Source organism: Cygnus atratus, chromosome 2, assembly GCF_013377495.2.
Source record: "Cygnus atratus isolate AKBS03 ecotype Queensland, Australia chromosome 2, CAtr_DNAZoo_HiC_assembly, whole genome shotgun sequence".
In the NCBI taxonomy this organism is placed as follows: domain Eukaryota; kingdom Metazoa; phylum Chordata; class Aves; order Anseriformes; family Anatidae; genus Cygnus; species Cygnus atratus.
Genome location: NC_066363.1, coordinates 136,301,873 through 136,317,489, shown reverse-complemented (window position 1 = coordinate 136,317,489; position 15,617 = coordinate 136,301,873). Strand labels below are relative to the sequence as shown.

Here is a 15,617-nt window from a genome sequence, read left to right as displayed (position 1 = left end):
TTACGACGTGTAGGAGATAAAACAGACACATATACAAACCGAATGAGCCGTATATGTAATTTGACGGGTTTGTTTATGGTAGATTGGGCATAGGGTCTGCATTTGTGTCCACAAATATAATTCGTAGTCACAGACAAATCCCTGTTTATTGGTAATGAGGGAATCGTGTGCCTTTAACTTATATATTGTGCATTCACTTGCTAACAATAAAAAAGTAACATACTATTAAAATATTAAAAGCTATTTTTACTTTGTGTTTCCTAAACCTCCTTCCTCAAATGCCAACATTCCTTAACTTTTTATTTTATTAAGTTTTTTACCACTGGATGGTGCTAAAATATAACAGCATTGCTCTACTTCAAGAGAATCCGTCTGAGAAGAATATTCTCCCTGTACAATAGTAGTTGTTTGCTGAAAAATGTTTAGGAATAAAAAAGAAAATCATTTGGTGCTTCAGGTTTACTTCTCTGTTCACTTCTACAAACGTTTGAAGTGCTCAGTTGTCTCCTGAACGCAGAGATTTGTTTGCCCAAGAGGGAGGTAACCGTACATACAACACACAGGGATAATAAGAGGACTTACAAAGAAAGACATGGAGGGCAGGTCAGCTCACCTTCATCTTGATCATTTGCTGTTGCCGTCACAACAGGACTTCCAACGTCCCTGTCCTCATCTATGCTGATCTCATACACCGACTGAGGAAATGCCGGGGTGTTGTCATTCACATCACTGACAAAAATCCTTACGTAGGCTGTGTCTAAGGAGATGCAAGACAAACATGTAGACTAAAAATGGCAAGGGTGGAACACCTTATCATATTCCAGACAGCTGACGCATCCCCAAGTCTAGAAAAGTTAAGGAATTCAGTCTCTGATATCTTTTACCAAATACATAATTTGTTACTAGTTTTACCTGTATTGGGCTGCCCATGGACACCAGGCCTAGCAGATTCTGAAGAGTCCTGAGACTGAACTTCAATCAAGTAGGACGCTCTTTCCTCTCTGTCAAAAGACGCATGTGTGGAAATAATTCCTGTTTTGCGCTCAATGGTGAAGAACCTGTAGTCCTCACTAGCATCTTTCAATATAAAGTAGTGAACCTAAAAGGTAAATAGGTAAGGGAGGTTGCATTTTCCTCTTTCATTTGTATGGCCGAGTGCTGCGACCTCTCCCTTCCCCAGTAGCCTCCTGGGCCTCTCCACAAGGTGGCAACACTCTTAGGAAGGAAGTTTGTCTGGACAGAATTTTTGGAGTTGTTTGCCCATTTCAAAATAAAAACAAACAGAATTCTCAAACAAAAGAACAGCCAGACCAGTCATATCAAATCCCATCAAACCAGTATCTCATCTCCAACTGTGGTCAGTAGGAGACAGCTCAAAAAGATCATGAAGACAGAGAAAGTGGGGAATGACCTGGGGGTCCCTGTTGCCTCCCCATCTTCTAGCAACCCACTGTGCTTCTGATGGCAAAGAAGTGGGGCTAACTGATAGAACAGTTTGGGTCCTGTTCAACAGGTTATTCTGCCTCATCACCCCACCACCACAAAAAAAACCCCTCAAACATGAACAAATCAAGACCTTCACTGATGAAAGCTGTCCATTTTTTCCCCTTTAGCAAAGGTTTGGCTTCTTCCTCTGATAAAAAAAACCAAAACATTTCCACCCAGGCACAGTTCCACCACATAGGTTACTCCATAGGAGCTGCAAAATTAGTTACAAACCAGCAGATCTCTACCATCCAGAATTCTCTCTCAGAAGATTTTATAGGATTTTTGGAAAAGGCTTAGGAAAATGCACTGAAAATGCATGATTCCTTCATAACACTGCTTTTTTCTAGGGCCAGGTCACTGTAACAATGATGGCCAAATGCGACAATGAGGTTCCCTGTCATCTGCTGACTGTGCACTCTCACTGATTACTATACTAAAACTTGCCTACTGGGAGGAAAAGAATTGGATGTGAGGTCAAACCTCTCCGTGTAGACCAGAATCCAAGTCTGTAGCTAAAACCTGAACCACAGATGTGCCAACATCAGCTCCTTCTGGCACGGACACCTCGTAGCTGGAAGACATGAAGAATGGCACGTTATCGTTGACATCTGCAAAAGAAGATGATTGGGACCACGGTGAGGAAATGTTTGAAGGCTTTTAGAACAACATCTTTGTTTATTCTGTTTTTTCCCACAGCCATAATTTTGCTTAGAAAAAGAACTCACATTGTTCATAGTAAGAAGCAATCCTACTTTTGCTCTTCCCATTTTCATGGCAGCTGTCAGAAGGCATTTTACAGACATTGAGCGATTTCTGAGAGAGACTGGCCTAATCTCAGATAAGATACTAGCTAACAATTTGACCAGCAGTCTTACTATAATAAATCCATGAATGCCAGGACCAGGAGGCCTTTTGTTCCCAGTCTGTAAAGAGCTGGTTATCTACTGAAACCTACAGCAGAACCACTCAGAGTAGTTAATTTCAGCATTTTATTATGTGTTGATTGACATACAAAGAAAATTCAAATTGCAGAGTCTAGTGTTGACAAAGAATGTGTGTCAGACAGTCTTTCTTGGTCTTTGCGGGGCAGGACAGCCAGAGCTGTGTTAAGCTGTAGGATCTAATGTTTATTTAGGAGGCAGCTGCACATTAGCCTCCCCTCACCTAAGCACTGGCTGATGTTCACAGGACCAATGCTGATCTTCTCACTCTTGTCATCCTGCTCTAAGCAGTGGGATGCTCCCTCCCATCAGCTGCATCGTGTGCTGACAGTGCTTGTTTTGTGGCTCTGACAGAAAACTGACTTTCTGGAGAGAATGGGGCTAGGTGAGCTAACAAACTGTAGCAGCTAATCACTGGATCCAGTGCCGGAAGAGTGGCAAGGAGCCTGGAGAAAAGAAAGGGCTGCCCTGGTAGTGGTCATCTGCAGCCAGATCAGATTGGACACAAAGCAAAGCTGCATTGTCTTTTTATCAGTGCTGGTCTTGCTTTTCTTCCTTGCCTGACCCTTGGAGAGAGCTAAACTGGAGAAGATACGTTCAGTAATTTGACGGGCCAGCTTTTGATGCATTTTCTCCCTAGAAATGTTGTGTAGGAAGAGGTGAGCACAAGAAACAGGCAGGGGATCTATGACAGCACTGACTTGGTCAACCCACGACAAATCCAACTGGTGTTACTCTTTGTAAGAGAATTACACCCAGAAATGTTACATATTCCCCTAAACCTTTTTGCACTTTTCCTTAACAGCCACATTTTAAGAAGCATTCTTGCTTGTGAGTAGAACAAAGTTTCTAATAAATTCTGCTACCAATAACAGCGCTGTCTGAAAAATATTCTGGGACAGGGTCCACAATCTACAACGAGGCTCAGGCCCTGTCTTTAAGCACTCCTGCCTCACAGAAGGGTTTTTGCATTAGTGGACTGTGGAGGACAGGACAACGCTGTGGTAAAGTGAAGCAAAAGCGTTAGATTCCTATTCAAATTACCACTTAGGTCTTTCATTTCAATGGTGGTGACAGAGACAAATGTTTTTGCCAAAGACTTCACTTATTCTTATATTGATCCTAAATGACTACAACGTATCACAGAAATTCCACTAATGCTTCAAAAGGCAGAGATTAAATTTGGACTTTTATTTATATGGTTCTACAGGAGTAGAGCCTTACAAAGAGATTTCACTGGAAGGTGAGTTAGGTCAAATCTTAGAAAATTCTACCTGTTGTAAGAACATTTTCATTCCTACGGTTTTTACCTCAATGTTAAATAGAAAATTCTGAACATAACAAAAAAACCCTAAACATATCAACCACAAAAACAAGCTATCTGTACTGTTTCTCTTTCTATAGCACAGAAAATTTCCAGTGATACACATCTCCTTTCCATAGCCTGGGGACATTTACTAGATTTCTCCTCCTATCAAAATGAAATCTTCGTTTTTATGTTTATAAAAGCAGGTACTAGGATTGTGTAAACATTCACACAGCGCATTTTTACAATATCACATTTCCACATTTCCTAGTTATACTTAGAAACTGTCTCAAACAGACTTTTTAATGACCATACAACTTCCTTTTGCAGCACAGAAATGCACAAAGAGTTTATAGGTGTTTTGTAATTTCATGGACGTTACCTTAATTCATGGTGTTACAGTAAAAATAACAACAGTACTGCTCTGAATGAGCTGTTCTAACAACAGCAGGGCTTACCTGTTACATTAACACAAACAGTGGTGAAGGAAGCTAGAGGCATCATCGCTACGTTTTGTGCCCAGACTCGCAGGGTGAAGAACTTGGTTGTCTCGAAGTCAAGTGGTTCAGCGACCAGAATAGAAGCAGATCCATCGGCTCTGTTTGGCTTCAGGTAGAAACGAACTGGCATGTTTGTCTCTGGAACTTGACCCTCCTCCAGGTTATACGTAACCCTGGGATCACCAAGAGGGGATGTGGCTTTGATGGTCTGAAGGAGAAAAGAGCCACCACATATGGTGATGAAGCGCAGGGTTGCAAGTGTGCAGTGTTCAGTTTGATGGGAAGAACAGTGCATGCATGGCTATGATAACAGACAAGAGACAAACAGTTTACTTCCATTCTGAAGAGCTGAGTTTCCTTGTACAACATTTAGGCTTGCTGCAGCTCTTTAACTGACAGCAAATTTACCTGCCTGTAACATTTGGCCTGGAGAAGAGAAGGCCCCGGGCAGACCTTACAGCGGCCTTCCAGTGCCTAATGGGGGCTACAGGAAAGCTGGGGAGGGACTCTTTGTCAGGGGGTGTAGGGATAGGACAAGGGGGAATGGCTTTAAACTAAAAGAAGGGAGAGTTACATTAGATATTAGAAAAAAATTCTTCACTCAGAGGATGGTGAGGCCGTGGCACAGGCTGCCCAGGGAAGCTGTGGATGCCCCATCCCTGGAGGTGCTCAAGGCCAGGCTGGATGGGGCTTTGGGCAACCTGGTCTGGTGGGAGGTGTCCCCGCCCATGGCAGGGGGTGGCACTGGGTGGGCTTTAAGGTCCCTTCCAACCCAAACCATTCTGTGGGTCTGTGGTTCCAATGCAGACACAGAGAAAACACAACAGAGGAAGAAGATGAAACAAACTTAGGAGGGAGGGAATTAGTCATACTTTTAACGTACCACTATCCTGGTGTCACGGATGGTGTTTTCGGGGATTGTTACCCAGTATCTGCTCCGCTCCCACCGGGGCAGCTGGCTGAGCACACTGGTGATGGTTACGGTCAGCTCCACAGTGCTGCTTCTGTTGCCTCCATCTGTTGCTACAACATAGCAACTAATGCGAGTGGCCTATGAAACAAAGAAAATCGAGGATATTTGCAAAGCATTTTGTACAAATCAAGAGACTGCAATGAACCCTCTGTGACGGGTGTGAGCGGTTGGGGCTGCTCAGTTCCAGCAGGCAGGGACATTACCTGGGAGATCAGGCGGTTCACATACACCCAGCCCGTGCTGGGGTTGATCTGGAAGTACTCCACTTGATGCTCCAACATTGAATAAGTGACGGCCGCGTTCACACCTTGGTCACTGTCATGAGCTGCAATACGGAGGAAACTCGTCCCCACTGGAGTGTCTTCGCTGAGGAAATCTTTGAGAAGACAAAGTTATTGTCAGCAGGTCTGGTTGTGATTTACTGAGCTGTTTAACAGAAACACTCCTGCACATAACAATCAATAAACGTGAGAGAGATCTTCACAGGTCAATGCCAAACGTACGGCACAGTGCTGCCCTTTAGATAACTCTCATCTCAGGTTTTAGTGGTAATCTGGAAGAGACCGAGGACGTGGGCCTCCCTGTGCCACTTCCTCGCTCAAACTAGCATTTCAGAGCAGTTCATTTCACAGCAAAGCCAGGTTCTCCCAGTGCTTTCTCAATCAGGGTAACACACAAAACCTCATAATTCCCATCACAGGAGATTAAACGTTTCTGTAGCAAGGCAGGTTACGAAGTATTGTCACTAACAGAGCGTCTACATTCTTCTTTCTTTCTTTCAGGTTCCCCTTCCATGCCAGGTTGTTTTGCCAAGAGAGATTATGCTCATCAGGAGATGGCTAAGTAATTGCTGGCATTTAATTTATCTTTTGGTGCAGGCCATCCATGACCACGTCAGCTCCACGTCCCCGCTAGCCTCTAACAGGGCAGAGCTGGGGACTGTCACCCTGACAGCTTCTGGGTGCTGCTGTCCCTCTGCGACCACGTCTGGCATCACGAGGGGTTCTGTATGATCAGGATCAATGCTGAAGGTGAGCGACAGCATCCCCACGGGGAGGCAGGAGGTGATCACGGAGCATAAAGCCTTGGGTCCTGAGGTCTCACTCTGTGGTCCTAGGCAGACCAACCCTTCACTGAACCTGCTGTTAGAGCCAGCAAAAAAGCTACACAGTTGAAGTATTCAGTGCCCAGAGGAGTAACTCATTTTGTCTTCTTGATTCCTAGCAAGGACGCCAACAAAATCATGAGAAATAGTGAGCAGTTCTACTTCAGCATTTTTGAGGTGGGAAAATCAGCATTTCACACTATTTATAAAGTGCTCTGCTCGTGTCTTCTGTTTTTTCTCCCTTAATATCTACAATCTGTGGCAACGGGGCAGTAAAACTGCAAACCACCACAACTCCGTGAACACAAAGTTGAGCTTTAATTAGCTTCTCTTATTCCCATGACATTTAATTGGCCTAGGATTCATGTCCCAGGCATGTCAGTACAGCCAAAGCTACTCTCAGAAGAGATTTACTGGCATTAAAATAGATTAATGAAAATGGAATTTATTGCTAAGAAACACTGTAAAATATCCTTTCGTTGTGTTTAAATTTATACTTTTATAGTCAAATCCTGTTAAATCACATTGTGAAAAAAAAAAACAACAAAACATTCACAATTACTTGGAAGGGTCATTCTCTCTTATTTCATGTACTTCTACTTGCTGCTGGCATAACTAGCAATTACTATGCCATCCGTGCATAGAGATAAGCAGTTGTTTAGTGCCTGCTTTCCATGCAGATTATAAAATATATGGCTTAAATGTGGGATTTGACCAACATCCTAGTGCACAGGAATCAAGAACCAGCGGTTTCCAAGAAGAACAGGAACCTATGACTAATGGCGTTTGATCTCCTTAGAGAGGAAGCTATTTTTAATTCTGTGATGTACAAACATTGATTACTTACGTATACATGCTGGAAAAGTGCCACACATAAAGTGACCTCATTATCTGCATTTTCCCTATCCCAAAGGGCTGCCTATGCTATAGGACCTTTGCAGGTTTCCTGCGTTCATGAAAAAATCCCACAAAAATCCACCTATTCCTTGGAAATCCCAAAGTCATCGTAACTACCAAATGCAACCTTTCAGCTTCACTTCTTTTGAAAACAATCACAGGCGGCTTCACCTGAAGAACATACTTGAAGATACAGTAGAAAGGTTCATCTTTGCACAAACACTACTTTTGTCTCAGAAACTTCTCTGCTCTGTTCCTCCCCAGCAAAGACCACTCCCACCTGAATTCTCCGTGCTGCTACAGCCAGGTTTACAGAAATCACTGGTGGAAATGCAGAAATTGCTATTCCCAGTTGGCACATTTTAACCAATTTGGTGCTTGATGTTAGTCACTATAAGACACTCTAACAGGTGTAAAACAAATTCATTTCTGTCTTTGTGTGTACCTCTAATGCACAGGCATATATTTATTTCCTAGTAGGTCACTTCTCCAAGCTAAAGTCCCACTGTACAAGCATCCAACCTCTTTTTGAATCCTTAAATGCTGGCCTGTGATGCTAGAGACAGCACACTTATGAGTCCTCTTCATTTTAATAAGACATTGGTCACTGCTTTGCCCTATGTGACATTTCCACTGAACAGTCAAAACCTCCAAAATGGACTTGCTGTCACACAAGTCATCAGCCATTTTTTGCCATTTTTGGCGAGGCAATTATGCAAGAAAAGCCTGTCACAGTTCATCAGCTAGGAAGTACGCTTGTCATTTGTGGATGACATGAAATGTACCGAAGTGCAGGACTCTACTGGAGAAGCAGCAGGGCAAATCAAAGACTGTTGAAAAGCACATCGTATGGGGATGAAAAAGGGAATGGCACCAGGGCAGATGGGAAAAACTAGCTCAGGAGCACAGAGGGGAATCAGGGCTCACTGCCAACTGCAGGCTATAAGCCAAGGATTTCAGGCTGTTTGACAAGAGATAAACACAACTCCAACCTATTTGACCTGGGGCACTGTATCAAAGAGACATAGATGATGACTGCTCTTCTCACCAGGGTCGTTGAATTCCCAGCTTTTGTCATGTTTTGTTTCGGGGGATGCTGAATAAAAATTCAGAGTGCAGAAAAATGGGGCAGGGAAAAGCCACAAAAGAAAGGGATCAGATCTGCCTGGTTCGTAGGACTGTAAACTGCCAGTGTTTCTAAGAGTATTGCAATAAATAAGACACTGATGACATTGATTAATTCTGCATTCTTCCACTGACAATGAGATAAGCAGTAACTGGCTTAGCCAGCAGCAAAGATTGGTCACCTAAAAACTGACCGTCATTATTAGGAACTACTAAACAGGTTCCCGTTGTGGTAGTGGGAAAAACATCACTCACACTGATAGCGACTGTTCTCAAACTTGGGATCGTTGTCATTGACGTCAGCGATAAAGATGGTGATCTGACAGACGCCGATCAGCGGCTCCTGCGCTTGGTCGGTGGCGGTAACAGACAGTGTGTGCTCTCTCTGCTTCTCGCGGTCAAAGCTCTGCGTGGTGGTGATGACCCCTGGGGACACAGACACCTCGGGACTGAGCCTGCAGAAAGGGACCAGCGCTGCTCCCGCTCAGGAGGGAGCTACAACTGCACGCAGCACAACCCTAAAGCTCAATCCCTGGCCAACCCTGCAAGGCAGGGCTCGGACCAGACCAACTACAAGTCCTGCCTCTCCTCTCTTCGCTTGCCAGACAGCACCAGCGGTCAGCAACCTTCTCCAGAGACATCTCTTAGGGCTATTGCACTGCTAGTCCAAGTAACTGAGTATTTGAAAGATAGCTCATTATTGCTCTGGGGAAGAGTCACACCACAGGAGTCTTAAGTGATGTAGTCAAAGCCATCCCCACAGCGGGAACCAGAGACTGTCTTGTTGAACAGATTAAAACAGGGTAGAATCATGTAGCTCAGTTAATAAATCGAACATCTTTCTCCCTGTCTTCAGCTTTTTCTCTCTAACTACCAAGTCTCTCCCTGTCTCACCTCTTTCTTCTGGTTGTGAGACTTTGAAGCGGCCTTTTTGGGGCCCCTTCCAGACCTCCGTCTGCACTATGCTCGAGACGAGGACTCTGCTTCCCTATTGCTGGCTCCTCCAGTCTACTGGGGAGTCCTGGACACCAACACGCAAATATCCCACTTGACTGTTTTGACTACAGGAACATCAGCAACTCTTATAGCTCCTTCATCTGAGATGCATCAAGACTGTCACTGTCCTCAGAATAGCTTTTTACCTTCACATTGAACTGGGATTTGTTACCCTACTCAATTTGCCATCTAAGTCACTATCGTCTTAACTGAATCTATATGCATGGTTACCCACTTACTCTATTTTTTTTTTTCAGTATTTATTTTATAAGCTCTTATGGCTAACCTACAGCAGCACTCTCACTAGAATACAACAGCATTTTCATTTTACCTCAGTAACCTGGAAGCCACTGACCTGTGTCTGGGTCAATGCTGAAGCCCAGGGAAGCTCCGTCGCGGTGCATGAGCCCGTACTTCACCTCTCCATTAACGCCGAGGTCTGCATCGTAGGCTTTCACCTGCAGCACGTACGTCCCTGGAGGCTGGTTCTCCAGAACCCAGGTGCTGTCACTGTAGTAAGTGCACTAAAAATAAACCCAAAATCCAGTCCTATGTATTACACCAAGCCGCGTGAATTAGCTGCACAGTGGCAGCACGTCGGGGAACTCTGAAGAAAATCACTTCTATTACTTATAGTCACAAAGAATTCAAGCTCTAAGGGAGAAAGAGGATGGAAAAAAGAGAATGAAGACTTTGCTCTTTAAGCATGAAGAAATGTGTTCAATTACAGATTCATTCAGCCTTACAGAGTCCCTTCAGCCCACCAGCTATCATAGGGAGCCAAGAAGGATTTATAAGTCCAGCTATGATGGGAAAAGAATATCTGCAGAAAGACATCTTACCTCTCTGAAGACAGGCTTGTTGTTATTTACGTCATTAACTCCTACAATAACCTCAGCAAAACTGCTGAGAGGGGTGGGCCCCCCTGAGATGTTGTCATCTATGGCAGTGATGTTCAGTACGTACTGCGGCCCTTTCAGGCTGGGCAGCGGGCTTCGGCGGAGCTTAATGATACCTGAATTCGGAAGCAAAGTGCAATTTTGTTTTACCATGCAAACAAACCAACAAAATCAAGAGAGCATCACATTTCTCTGCCACTGTGTTTTTGGTTCAGTTTGTATTTTGGTTGCAAAGTACAGGATTCAGTCTTCACTAAATCACATCAGTCATCACATCAGATCGCACAGTCCTGGGACCAGGGCACCAAATGTTGGTGATATTCAAGTCAACCGCGAATATCAAAGAGGTAATTTTAGCTGATACGAAGCATCTGCACTTGCAGATTATATGAATATGGTGATTCCATATGACTTTTGACATACAGGTGAAGCTGTAAATACAGACTAGACAGTATCATAGAATCACAGAGTGGTTTGGGTTGGAAGGGACCTTAAAGATCACCTAAACCCAGCCCCCTGCCATGGGCAGGGACACCTCCCACCAGACCAGGTTGCCCAAAGCCCCATCCAGCCTGGCCTTGAGCACCTCCAGGGATGGGGCATCCACAGCTTCTCTGGGCAGCCTGTGCCACGGCCTCACTGCCCTCTGACTGAAGAATTTCCCCCTTATATCTAATCTAAATCTATCCTCTTTCAGTTTAAAATCATTACCCCTTGTCCCACCACTACAGGACCTGTAAAAAGTCTCTCTTCATCTTATAAGCCCCCTTCCAGTACTGGAAGGCCGCTATAAGGTCTCCCCAGCACCTTCTTTTGTCCAGGCTGAGCAACCTCAGCTCTCTCAGCCTTTCTTTGTAGGAAAGAAAATGTTGCACCCTTCGTGTGGCTGCCAGGGGAGAGAACTTTGGAGGAGAAGAATGGACATAAAAGGAGGGAGACAGAGGCCAGGTGGAGTTTTTCTGTGGTATCTTGTCTTCCCTGAACACATTCCACGTTGCCAAGTGGGGCTGTCCTCATGTTTAAGAACCAGTGTTATAGCTAGAAAAGGTAGTGAAAAAATATTTTTCCCCTCAGTGTTTTTAAAATGTGTTTGCTTTGTGCATTCAACAAATGTACCTGCAAAGAAAAGCCAGTCAGTTACTTCTCTTTTATTGAGTAGTACCATGCTTCATGAATAAATGCAAAGATCTAAGTGGCTTCAGCACTACTGCTGAGGTAAGATGCCATTTATTACGAGACAGTAGAAACTAGACTGTACTCACTTGGCAGCCCTGTATTGTATTTAGTTTAAGTAAAAGCCATTCTCTTTTTAGGATCCATTTTATCCCATGCTGAACTTGAATTTGGTGTATGGAAATTAAAATAGAAGAGATTGCTTAGAATTAATACATACAATTTTATCTTCCAAATTTGTATATATGAGGCAATTGCTGTAGACCAATGCTGTAAAAGGGACAGAAAAAAGGGCATGCACTTAGAAAAAAAGTTACAGGAAAATTAACAATGGAATTTTAAAAGTTGTTCTGAATCTCTGCCTGAGAGTAACCTGAAGATAAACCAGAGACTTGCATTCACTTATAACTGTCGTAAAACCTTTCTTACCTTTCTGACTATCCAGTTCAAAATTGCCCTCCTCGTTACCTCCAGCAATTAGGTACAGCACCCCATCTCCATCAGGGTCTTTGGCCTGGACAGTGGCCACCAAGGTACTGGGACCAGCGTCTTCTGAGATGAAGGTTCTGTAACTGGTGCACGGAAGGGAGAAATTGGAGGGCATTTAGTTCCAGCTTCTAAAGCCTTTCTTCATACACATTACCCTCTGGTCTTACTTGGGCTTACCGATGTACAAAAAAAAAACCAAAAACCTTTAGCCAAGTGTTATCAAGGTTACACACTGAATCTGTAAAAAGCAAAGCAGGCATTCAAGGTGGCTTACACGGGCTGGGAGAACACAGGAGCCTCGTCATTCACGTTGGCCATTCGAACGCGCACGGACGCGGTTCCTGTCCGAGGGGGATGTCCTTTATCGACAGCTATCACCACGAACTCATACATATGGTTTGCTCGCTCAAAGTTCAGCCTCTGGTTAGAATTGATGACCCCGTGGTGCGTGATGGAAAAATCAGTGCTCTGGACGAAGTAGGAGATCTCTGAGTTGGAGCCAGAGTCGCAGTCTGTGGCAAGAACTGTTAGGGAACACATTTAACATGCTGCAGCAGGGCTTTGGTTATGCTATTTCCTACCTAGTAAACTTCAGATAGGTTTTTTTTTGGAACAGACATCATGCAAAATTTCGTAAAAAGCCATCATAAAAGCCTTATTTGCAGTAGGAGGCTGGGAACTCGGCAGGAACCTGGGACAAAACAAGCAAGACAGCACCACCCCGGCCTGGCTGCTCGCTGCAGTGCCCTAAGAAAGAGCACGGCAATCCCAGCACTGCAACCTGCTTCGTGCAAACAGCAGTCAGCACTGGTAATTAACACACAATCGATATGCACATTGTTCGAGCATTATCAGTCACAAATTGTGTCCTCGCCCTCTCTGGGGACGTTATAGCTGAAGTACTTTCTAATTACCTGGCGCTTCAAGGTATAGAGTGCTTAAACATTCCTCCCCGACAAGTGTTTGCTCAGTACCCACGGTGTGCCATCTGCTCCAGAGCAGCAAAGCAGCAGAACAAAGAGCGAGAGCTTACATGTTGCATCAAAAGTGATTTGAAGAGCAGGAGCTCACCTTTTCAATTACCCTGCCACTTTTCTAGCCAGACAGCGAGGCTTCGCCTCATACCGGTATTAAACCACTTCCTCATTTGACCAGGAGGATACAATTAGGGCCATCTCAGCACTAAATTAGTCTTGTGGAAGGCACAGAAGTGATGCCAGCGCATGTAACAAGCACATGGACAACCTGACAGACAGCTCTATGAGGTGAAGAATCAGTGACCCATAATTATCAGAATACTAACTCAAAATAGGAAGGGAGAAGAGCAAGATTTCAAAAAGAGCAGTGAAATACTGTGTTAGTTACTCAGGAAACAAACAAACAAACAACAACCCACAGCAACAAAAAAACAACTACCTCTGCTTTTGGAAAGTTACTCATCTCAGTATAAAAGGTCATTCTTGTGGTTCTAATTTCCTGTTTAACATCTCCAAATCCATTTACAAAAGCACATTTTACATGCTCAATGATCATACCTTTTTTTATCTTTTTTTTTCCCCCTGACAAATAGGGAATGTGATGCTTGCACGTTACACAGCCATCCCTTGCTTCCCAATAGCAACTGGGAGTTCCATTCCCATTCCATTCCATCCTGCAAACTGACCTGCACTGCAAACGCATTTTGAGGCTCATACAGCAAGCGCAAGCAGGTCTGTGCTAGCTCTGCCCGTGCTCTGAGCTATCTCAGTGCAAGCTAACTACAGTCCAAAGCCTGGTATTTCCACACACACTTGCCAGCTACAACTCTAAGCCTTGCTTTGCTGGCGCAGCTGAAGAAGTTCACTGTCCCCTGCTGAACACAAACCTCTGTGCTTTTCAGAGCATCCTCGTTTGTATCCAGGCATCCTAAAGCACGTGCAGTGAGCGTCAATCTGCCTGTAGTGACTAAGCAGACAGACTGACTGTGTTAGCAGAGCATCAACACTACAAACACCACACAAGCCAGCCTTCCAGTGTGCTGAAATAAAAATGTTTGATGACCAAACCCTGCGTTTACATCATCCGCAGGTTTAACAAGTGGCATAGATCACTGTTTTACCCAGTATTTACCATAATATACCCCATAATTTACCCGGTATGGCAAGACAACCAAGCTGGATGCGCTTATAAACCTTACTGCAGAGCTTTGCCATTCTGCTTGATTTGGATGTGGGGCACACATTTTTTTCCCGCAGTTGGGTGAGTTTTAATCAGCTTTACAAGTCTCACGGAGAGAACAGCATTCGTCTTTTCAAAGAAAATCACATGCTTGGGAACTTCTAGCAGTTAATTGTTCTGATCAACTGGCAACTTATTTCTTCCCATCAGCCATTAAACCAAAAAATGAGCTGCAGCAAGCGGTGAGCTCTCTTGATAAGTTTGCAGGGAAAGCAGTCCCTGCAGCCCTGCTATCAGCATGTCGCCACGCAGGGGAAGCTAAGCTTCTTATCACCCCTGTGTCCTGCACACGTTCAGCTTCAAATTCAGGAAACTTACATCCTTGTCTTCAAAAGACACGTCCTAGATGTGAACATTTTCACTAAGTTTTGCCTTGGCGCTCACCCATTTTACAGAGTTCATCACCACCGTGAGGTCTCAGCCTGCACTCCCGTTACCTGGCACCTGCCCGTGCTTTGATTTGAACACTGACAGCGAGCACACGTGCGTTTTCCTGGTTTTAGGCAGAGCACATCTGTGTCACCTGTCACATCATGATGGGCTATGTCAGACCTGGAGACATCTTCAAAGATGAGAAACAGAAAAACAGGTTGGAAAATGGACTTTTATTCCTATTTTTGTTGGACTCCATAAAGTGAGACAAAAGGTGCAATGCCATCCAAGTTCAGTCCTTATTTGTGCAGCCACAGGATTTTGAAAGTGACTGTGAAGTTTTGGTTGGAACTTGGGGTTTAAAATTATTTCCAACAGCTCCATTTTTTCAAGTGGATAATATTCTGAAAGAGGGTGGGTTTGGATTAGATACAAGGAAGAAACTCTTTGCTCAGAGGGCGGTGGGGCACTGGCACAGGTTGCCCAGAGAAGCTGTGGATGCCCCATCCTGGAGGTGTTCAAGGCCAGGTTGCTCCCAAAGCAGCATCTCTGCCCCCCTTGTGCAGATGCACCAGCTCAGGGCTCCCTGCATCTCGCTGCATCACCAGCTCTCTCTGGTGCTGCTCTGCCTCGTGACCCTTACCCACACCGATTGCAGCAGCTGCCCCTGGACCAATGCATTCAACTCCATCCTCCCCTTAAGACACTTACAAATCTACTTCCAGGATACCTAAAAAAGCCATCTACAGACCCCAGGGAAGTCTACATTTTACCAAGTAAAGTCTACATTTTACAAAGCTCGCCGTGGAAGAGCATTTTCTCATGGAGGAAATGTGAACCTGTAACACCAGCTAATGGGACTGAGACAAGAGTGAAGCGAGAGGTACCGGGAAGGTGCTCACCTTGCAGAAGAGACGTGCCGACAGGAACGGTTTCAGGAATGTTGTCCCTGGTGTAAATGGAGTGCTGGAACTCAGGAGAACAGTCGTTTTCATCCGTGATATGGACCACAACCTGAGACAAAAGGCCACCTTGAGAAGGAATATTGGTTTCTACGCTCAGGAAAATGCGCACCTCACCCTGGATATAGGCTGGGCATTCACTGGAGGTATAAGGATGGGACATTAAGCATTTTC

General features: G+C 44.5%; 1 protein-coding gene across 1 annotated transcript in view; it reads right to left on the bottom strand.

Annotated features, from left to right (window-relative positions):
• LOC118247827 (neural-cadherin-like) overlaps positions 1-15,617 on the bottom strand; it is a 42,901-nt gene that overhangs the window by 19,616 nt on the left and 7,668 nt on the right. The window contains exons 5-16 of the mRNA XM_035546127.1: positions 15,384-15,495; positions 12,167-12,416; positions 11,833-11,975; positions 10,174-10,346; positions 9,687-9,855; positions 8,591-8,761; positions 5,412-5,584; positions 5,119-5,286; positions 4,194-4,443; positions 1,969-2,096; positions 913-1,099; positions 614-757 (exon numbers count right to left, since the gene is read on the bottom strand). Of these exons, the coding sequence (XP_035402020.1) occupies positions 614-757; positions 913-1,099; positions 1,969-2,096; positions 4,194-4,443; positions 5,119-5,286; positions 5,412-5,584; positions 8,591-8,761; positions 9,687-9,855; positions 10,174-10,346; positions 11,833-11,975; positions 12,167-12,416; positions 15,384-15,495 (2,068 nt within the window). The remainder of the gene's footprint in view (positions 1-613; positions 758-912; positions 1,100-1,968; positions 2,097-4,193; positions 4,444-5,118; positions 5,287-5,411; positions 5,585-8,590; positions 8,762-9,686; positions 9,856-10,173; positions 10,347-11,832; positions 11,976-12,166; positions 12,417-15,383; positions 15,496-15,617) is intronic.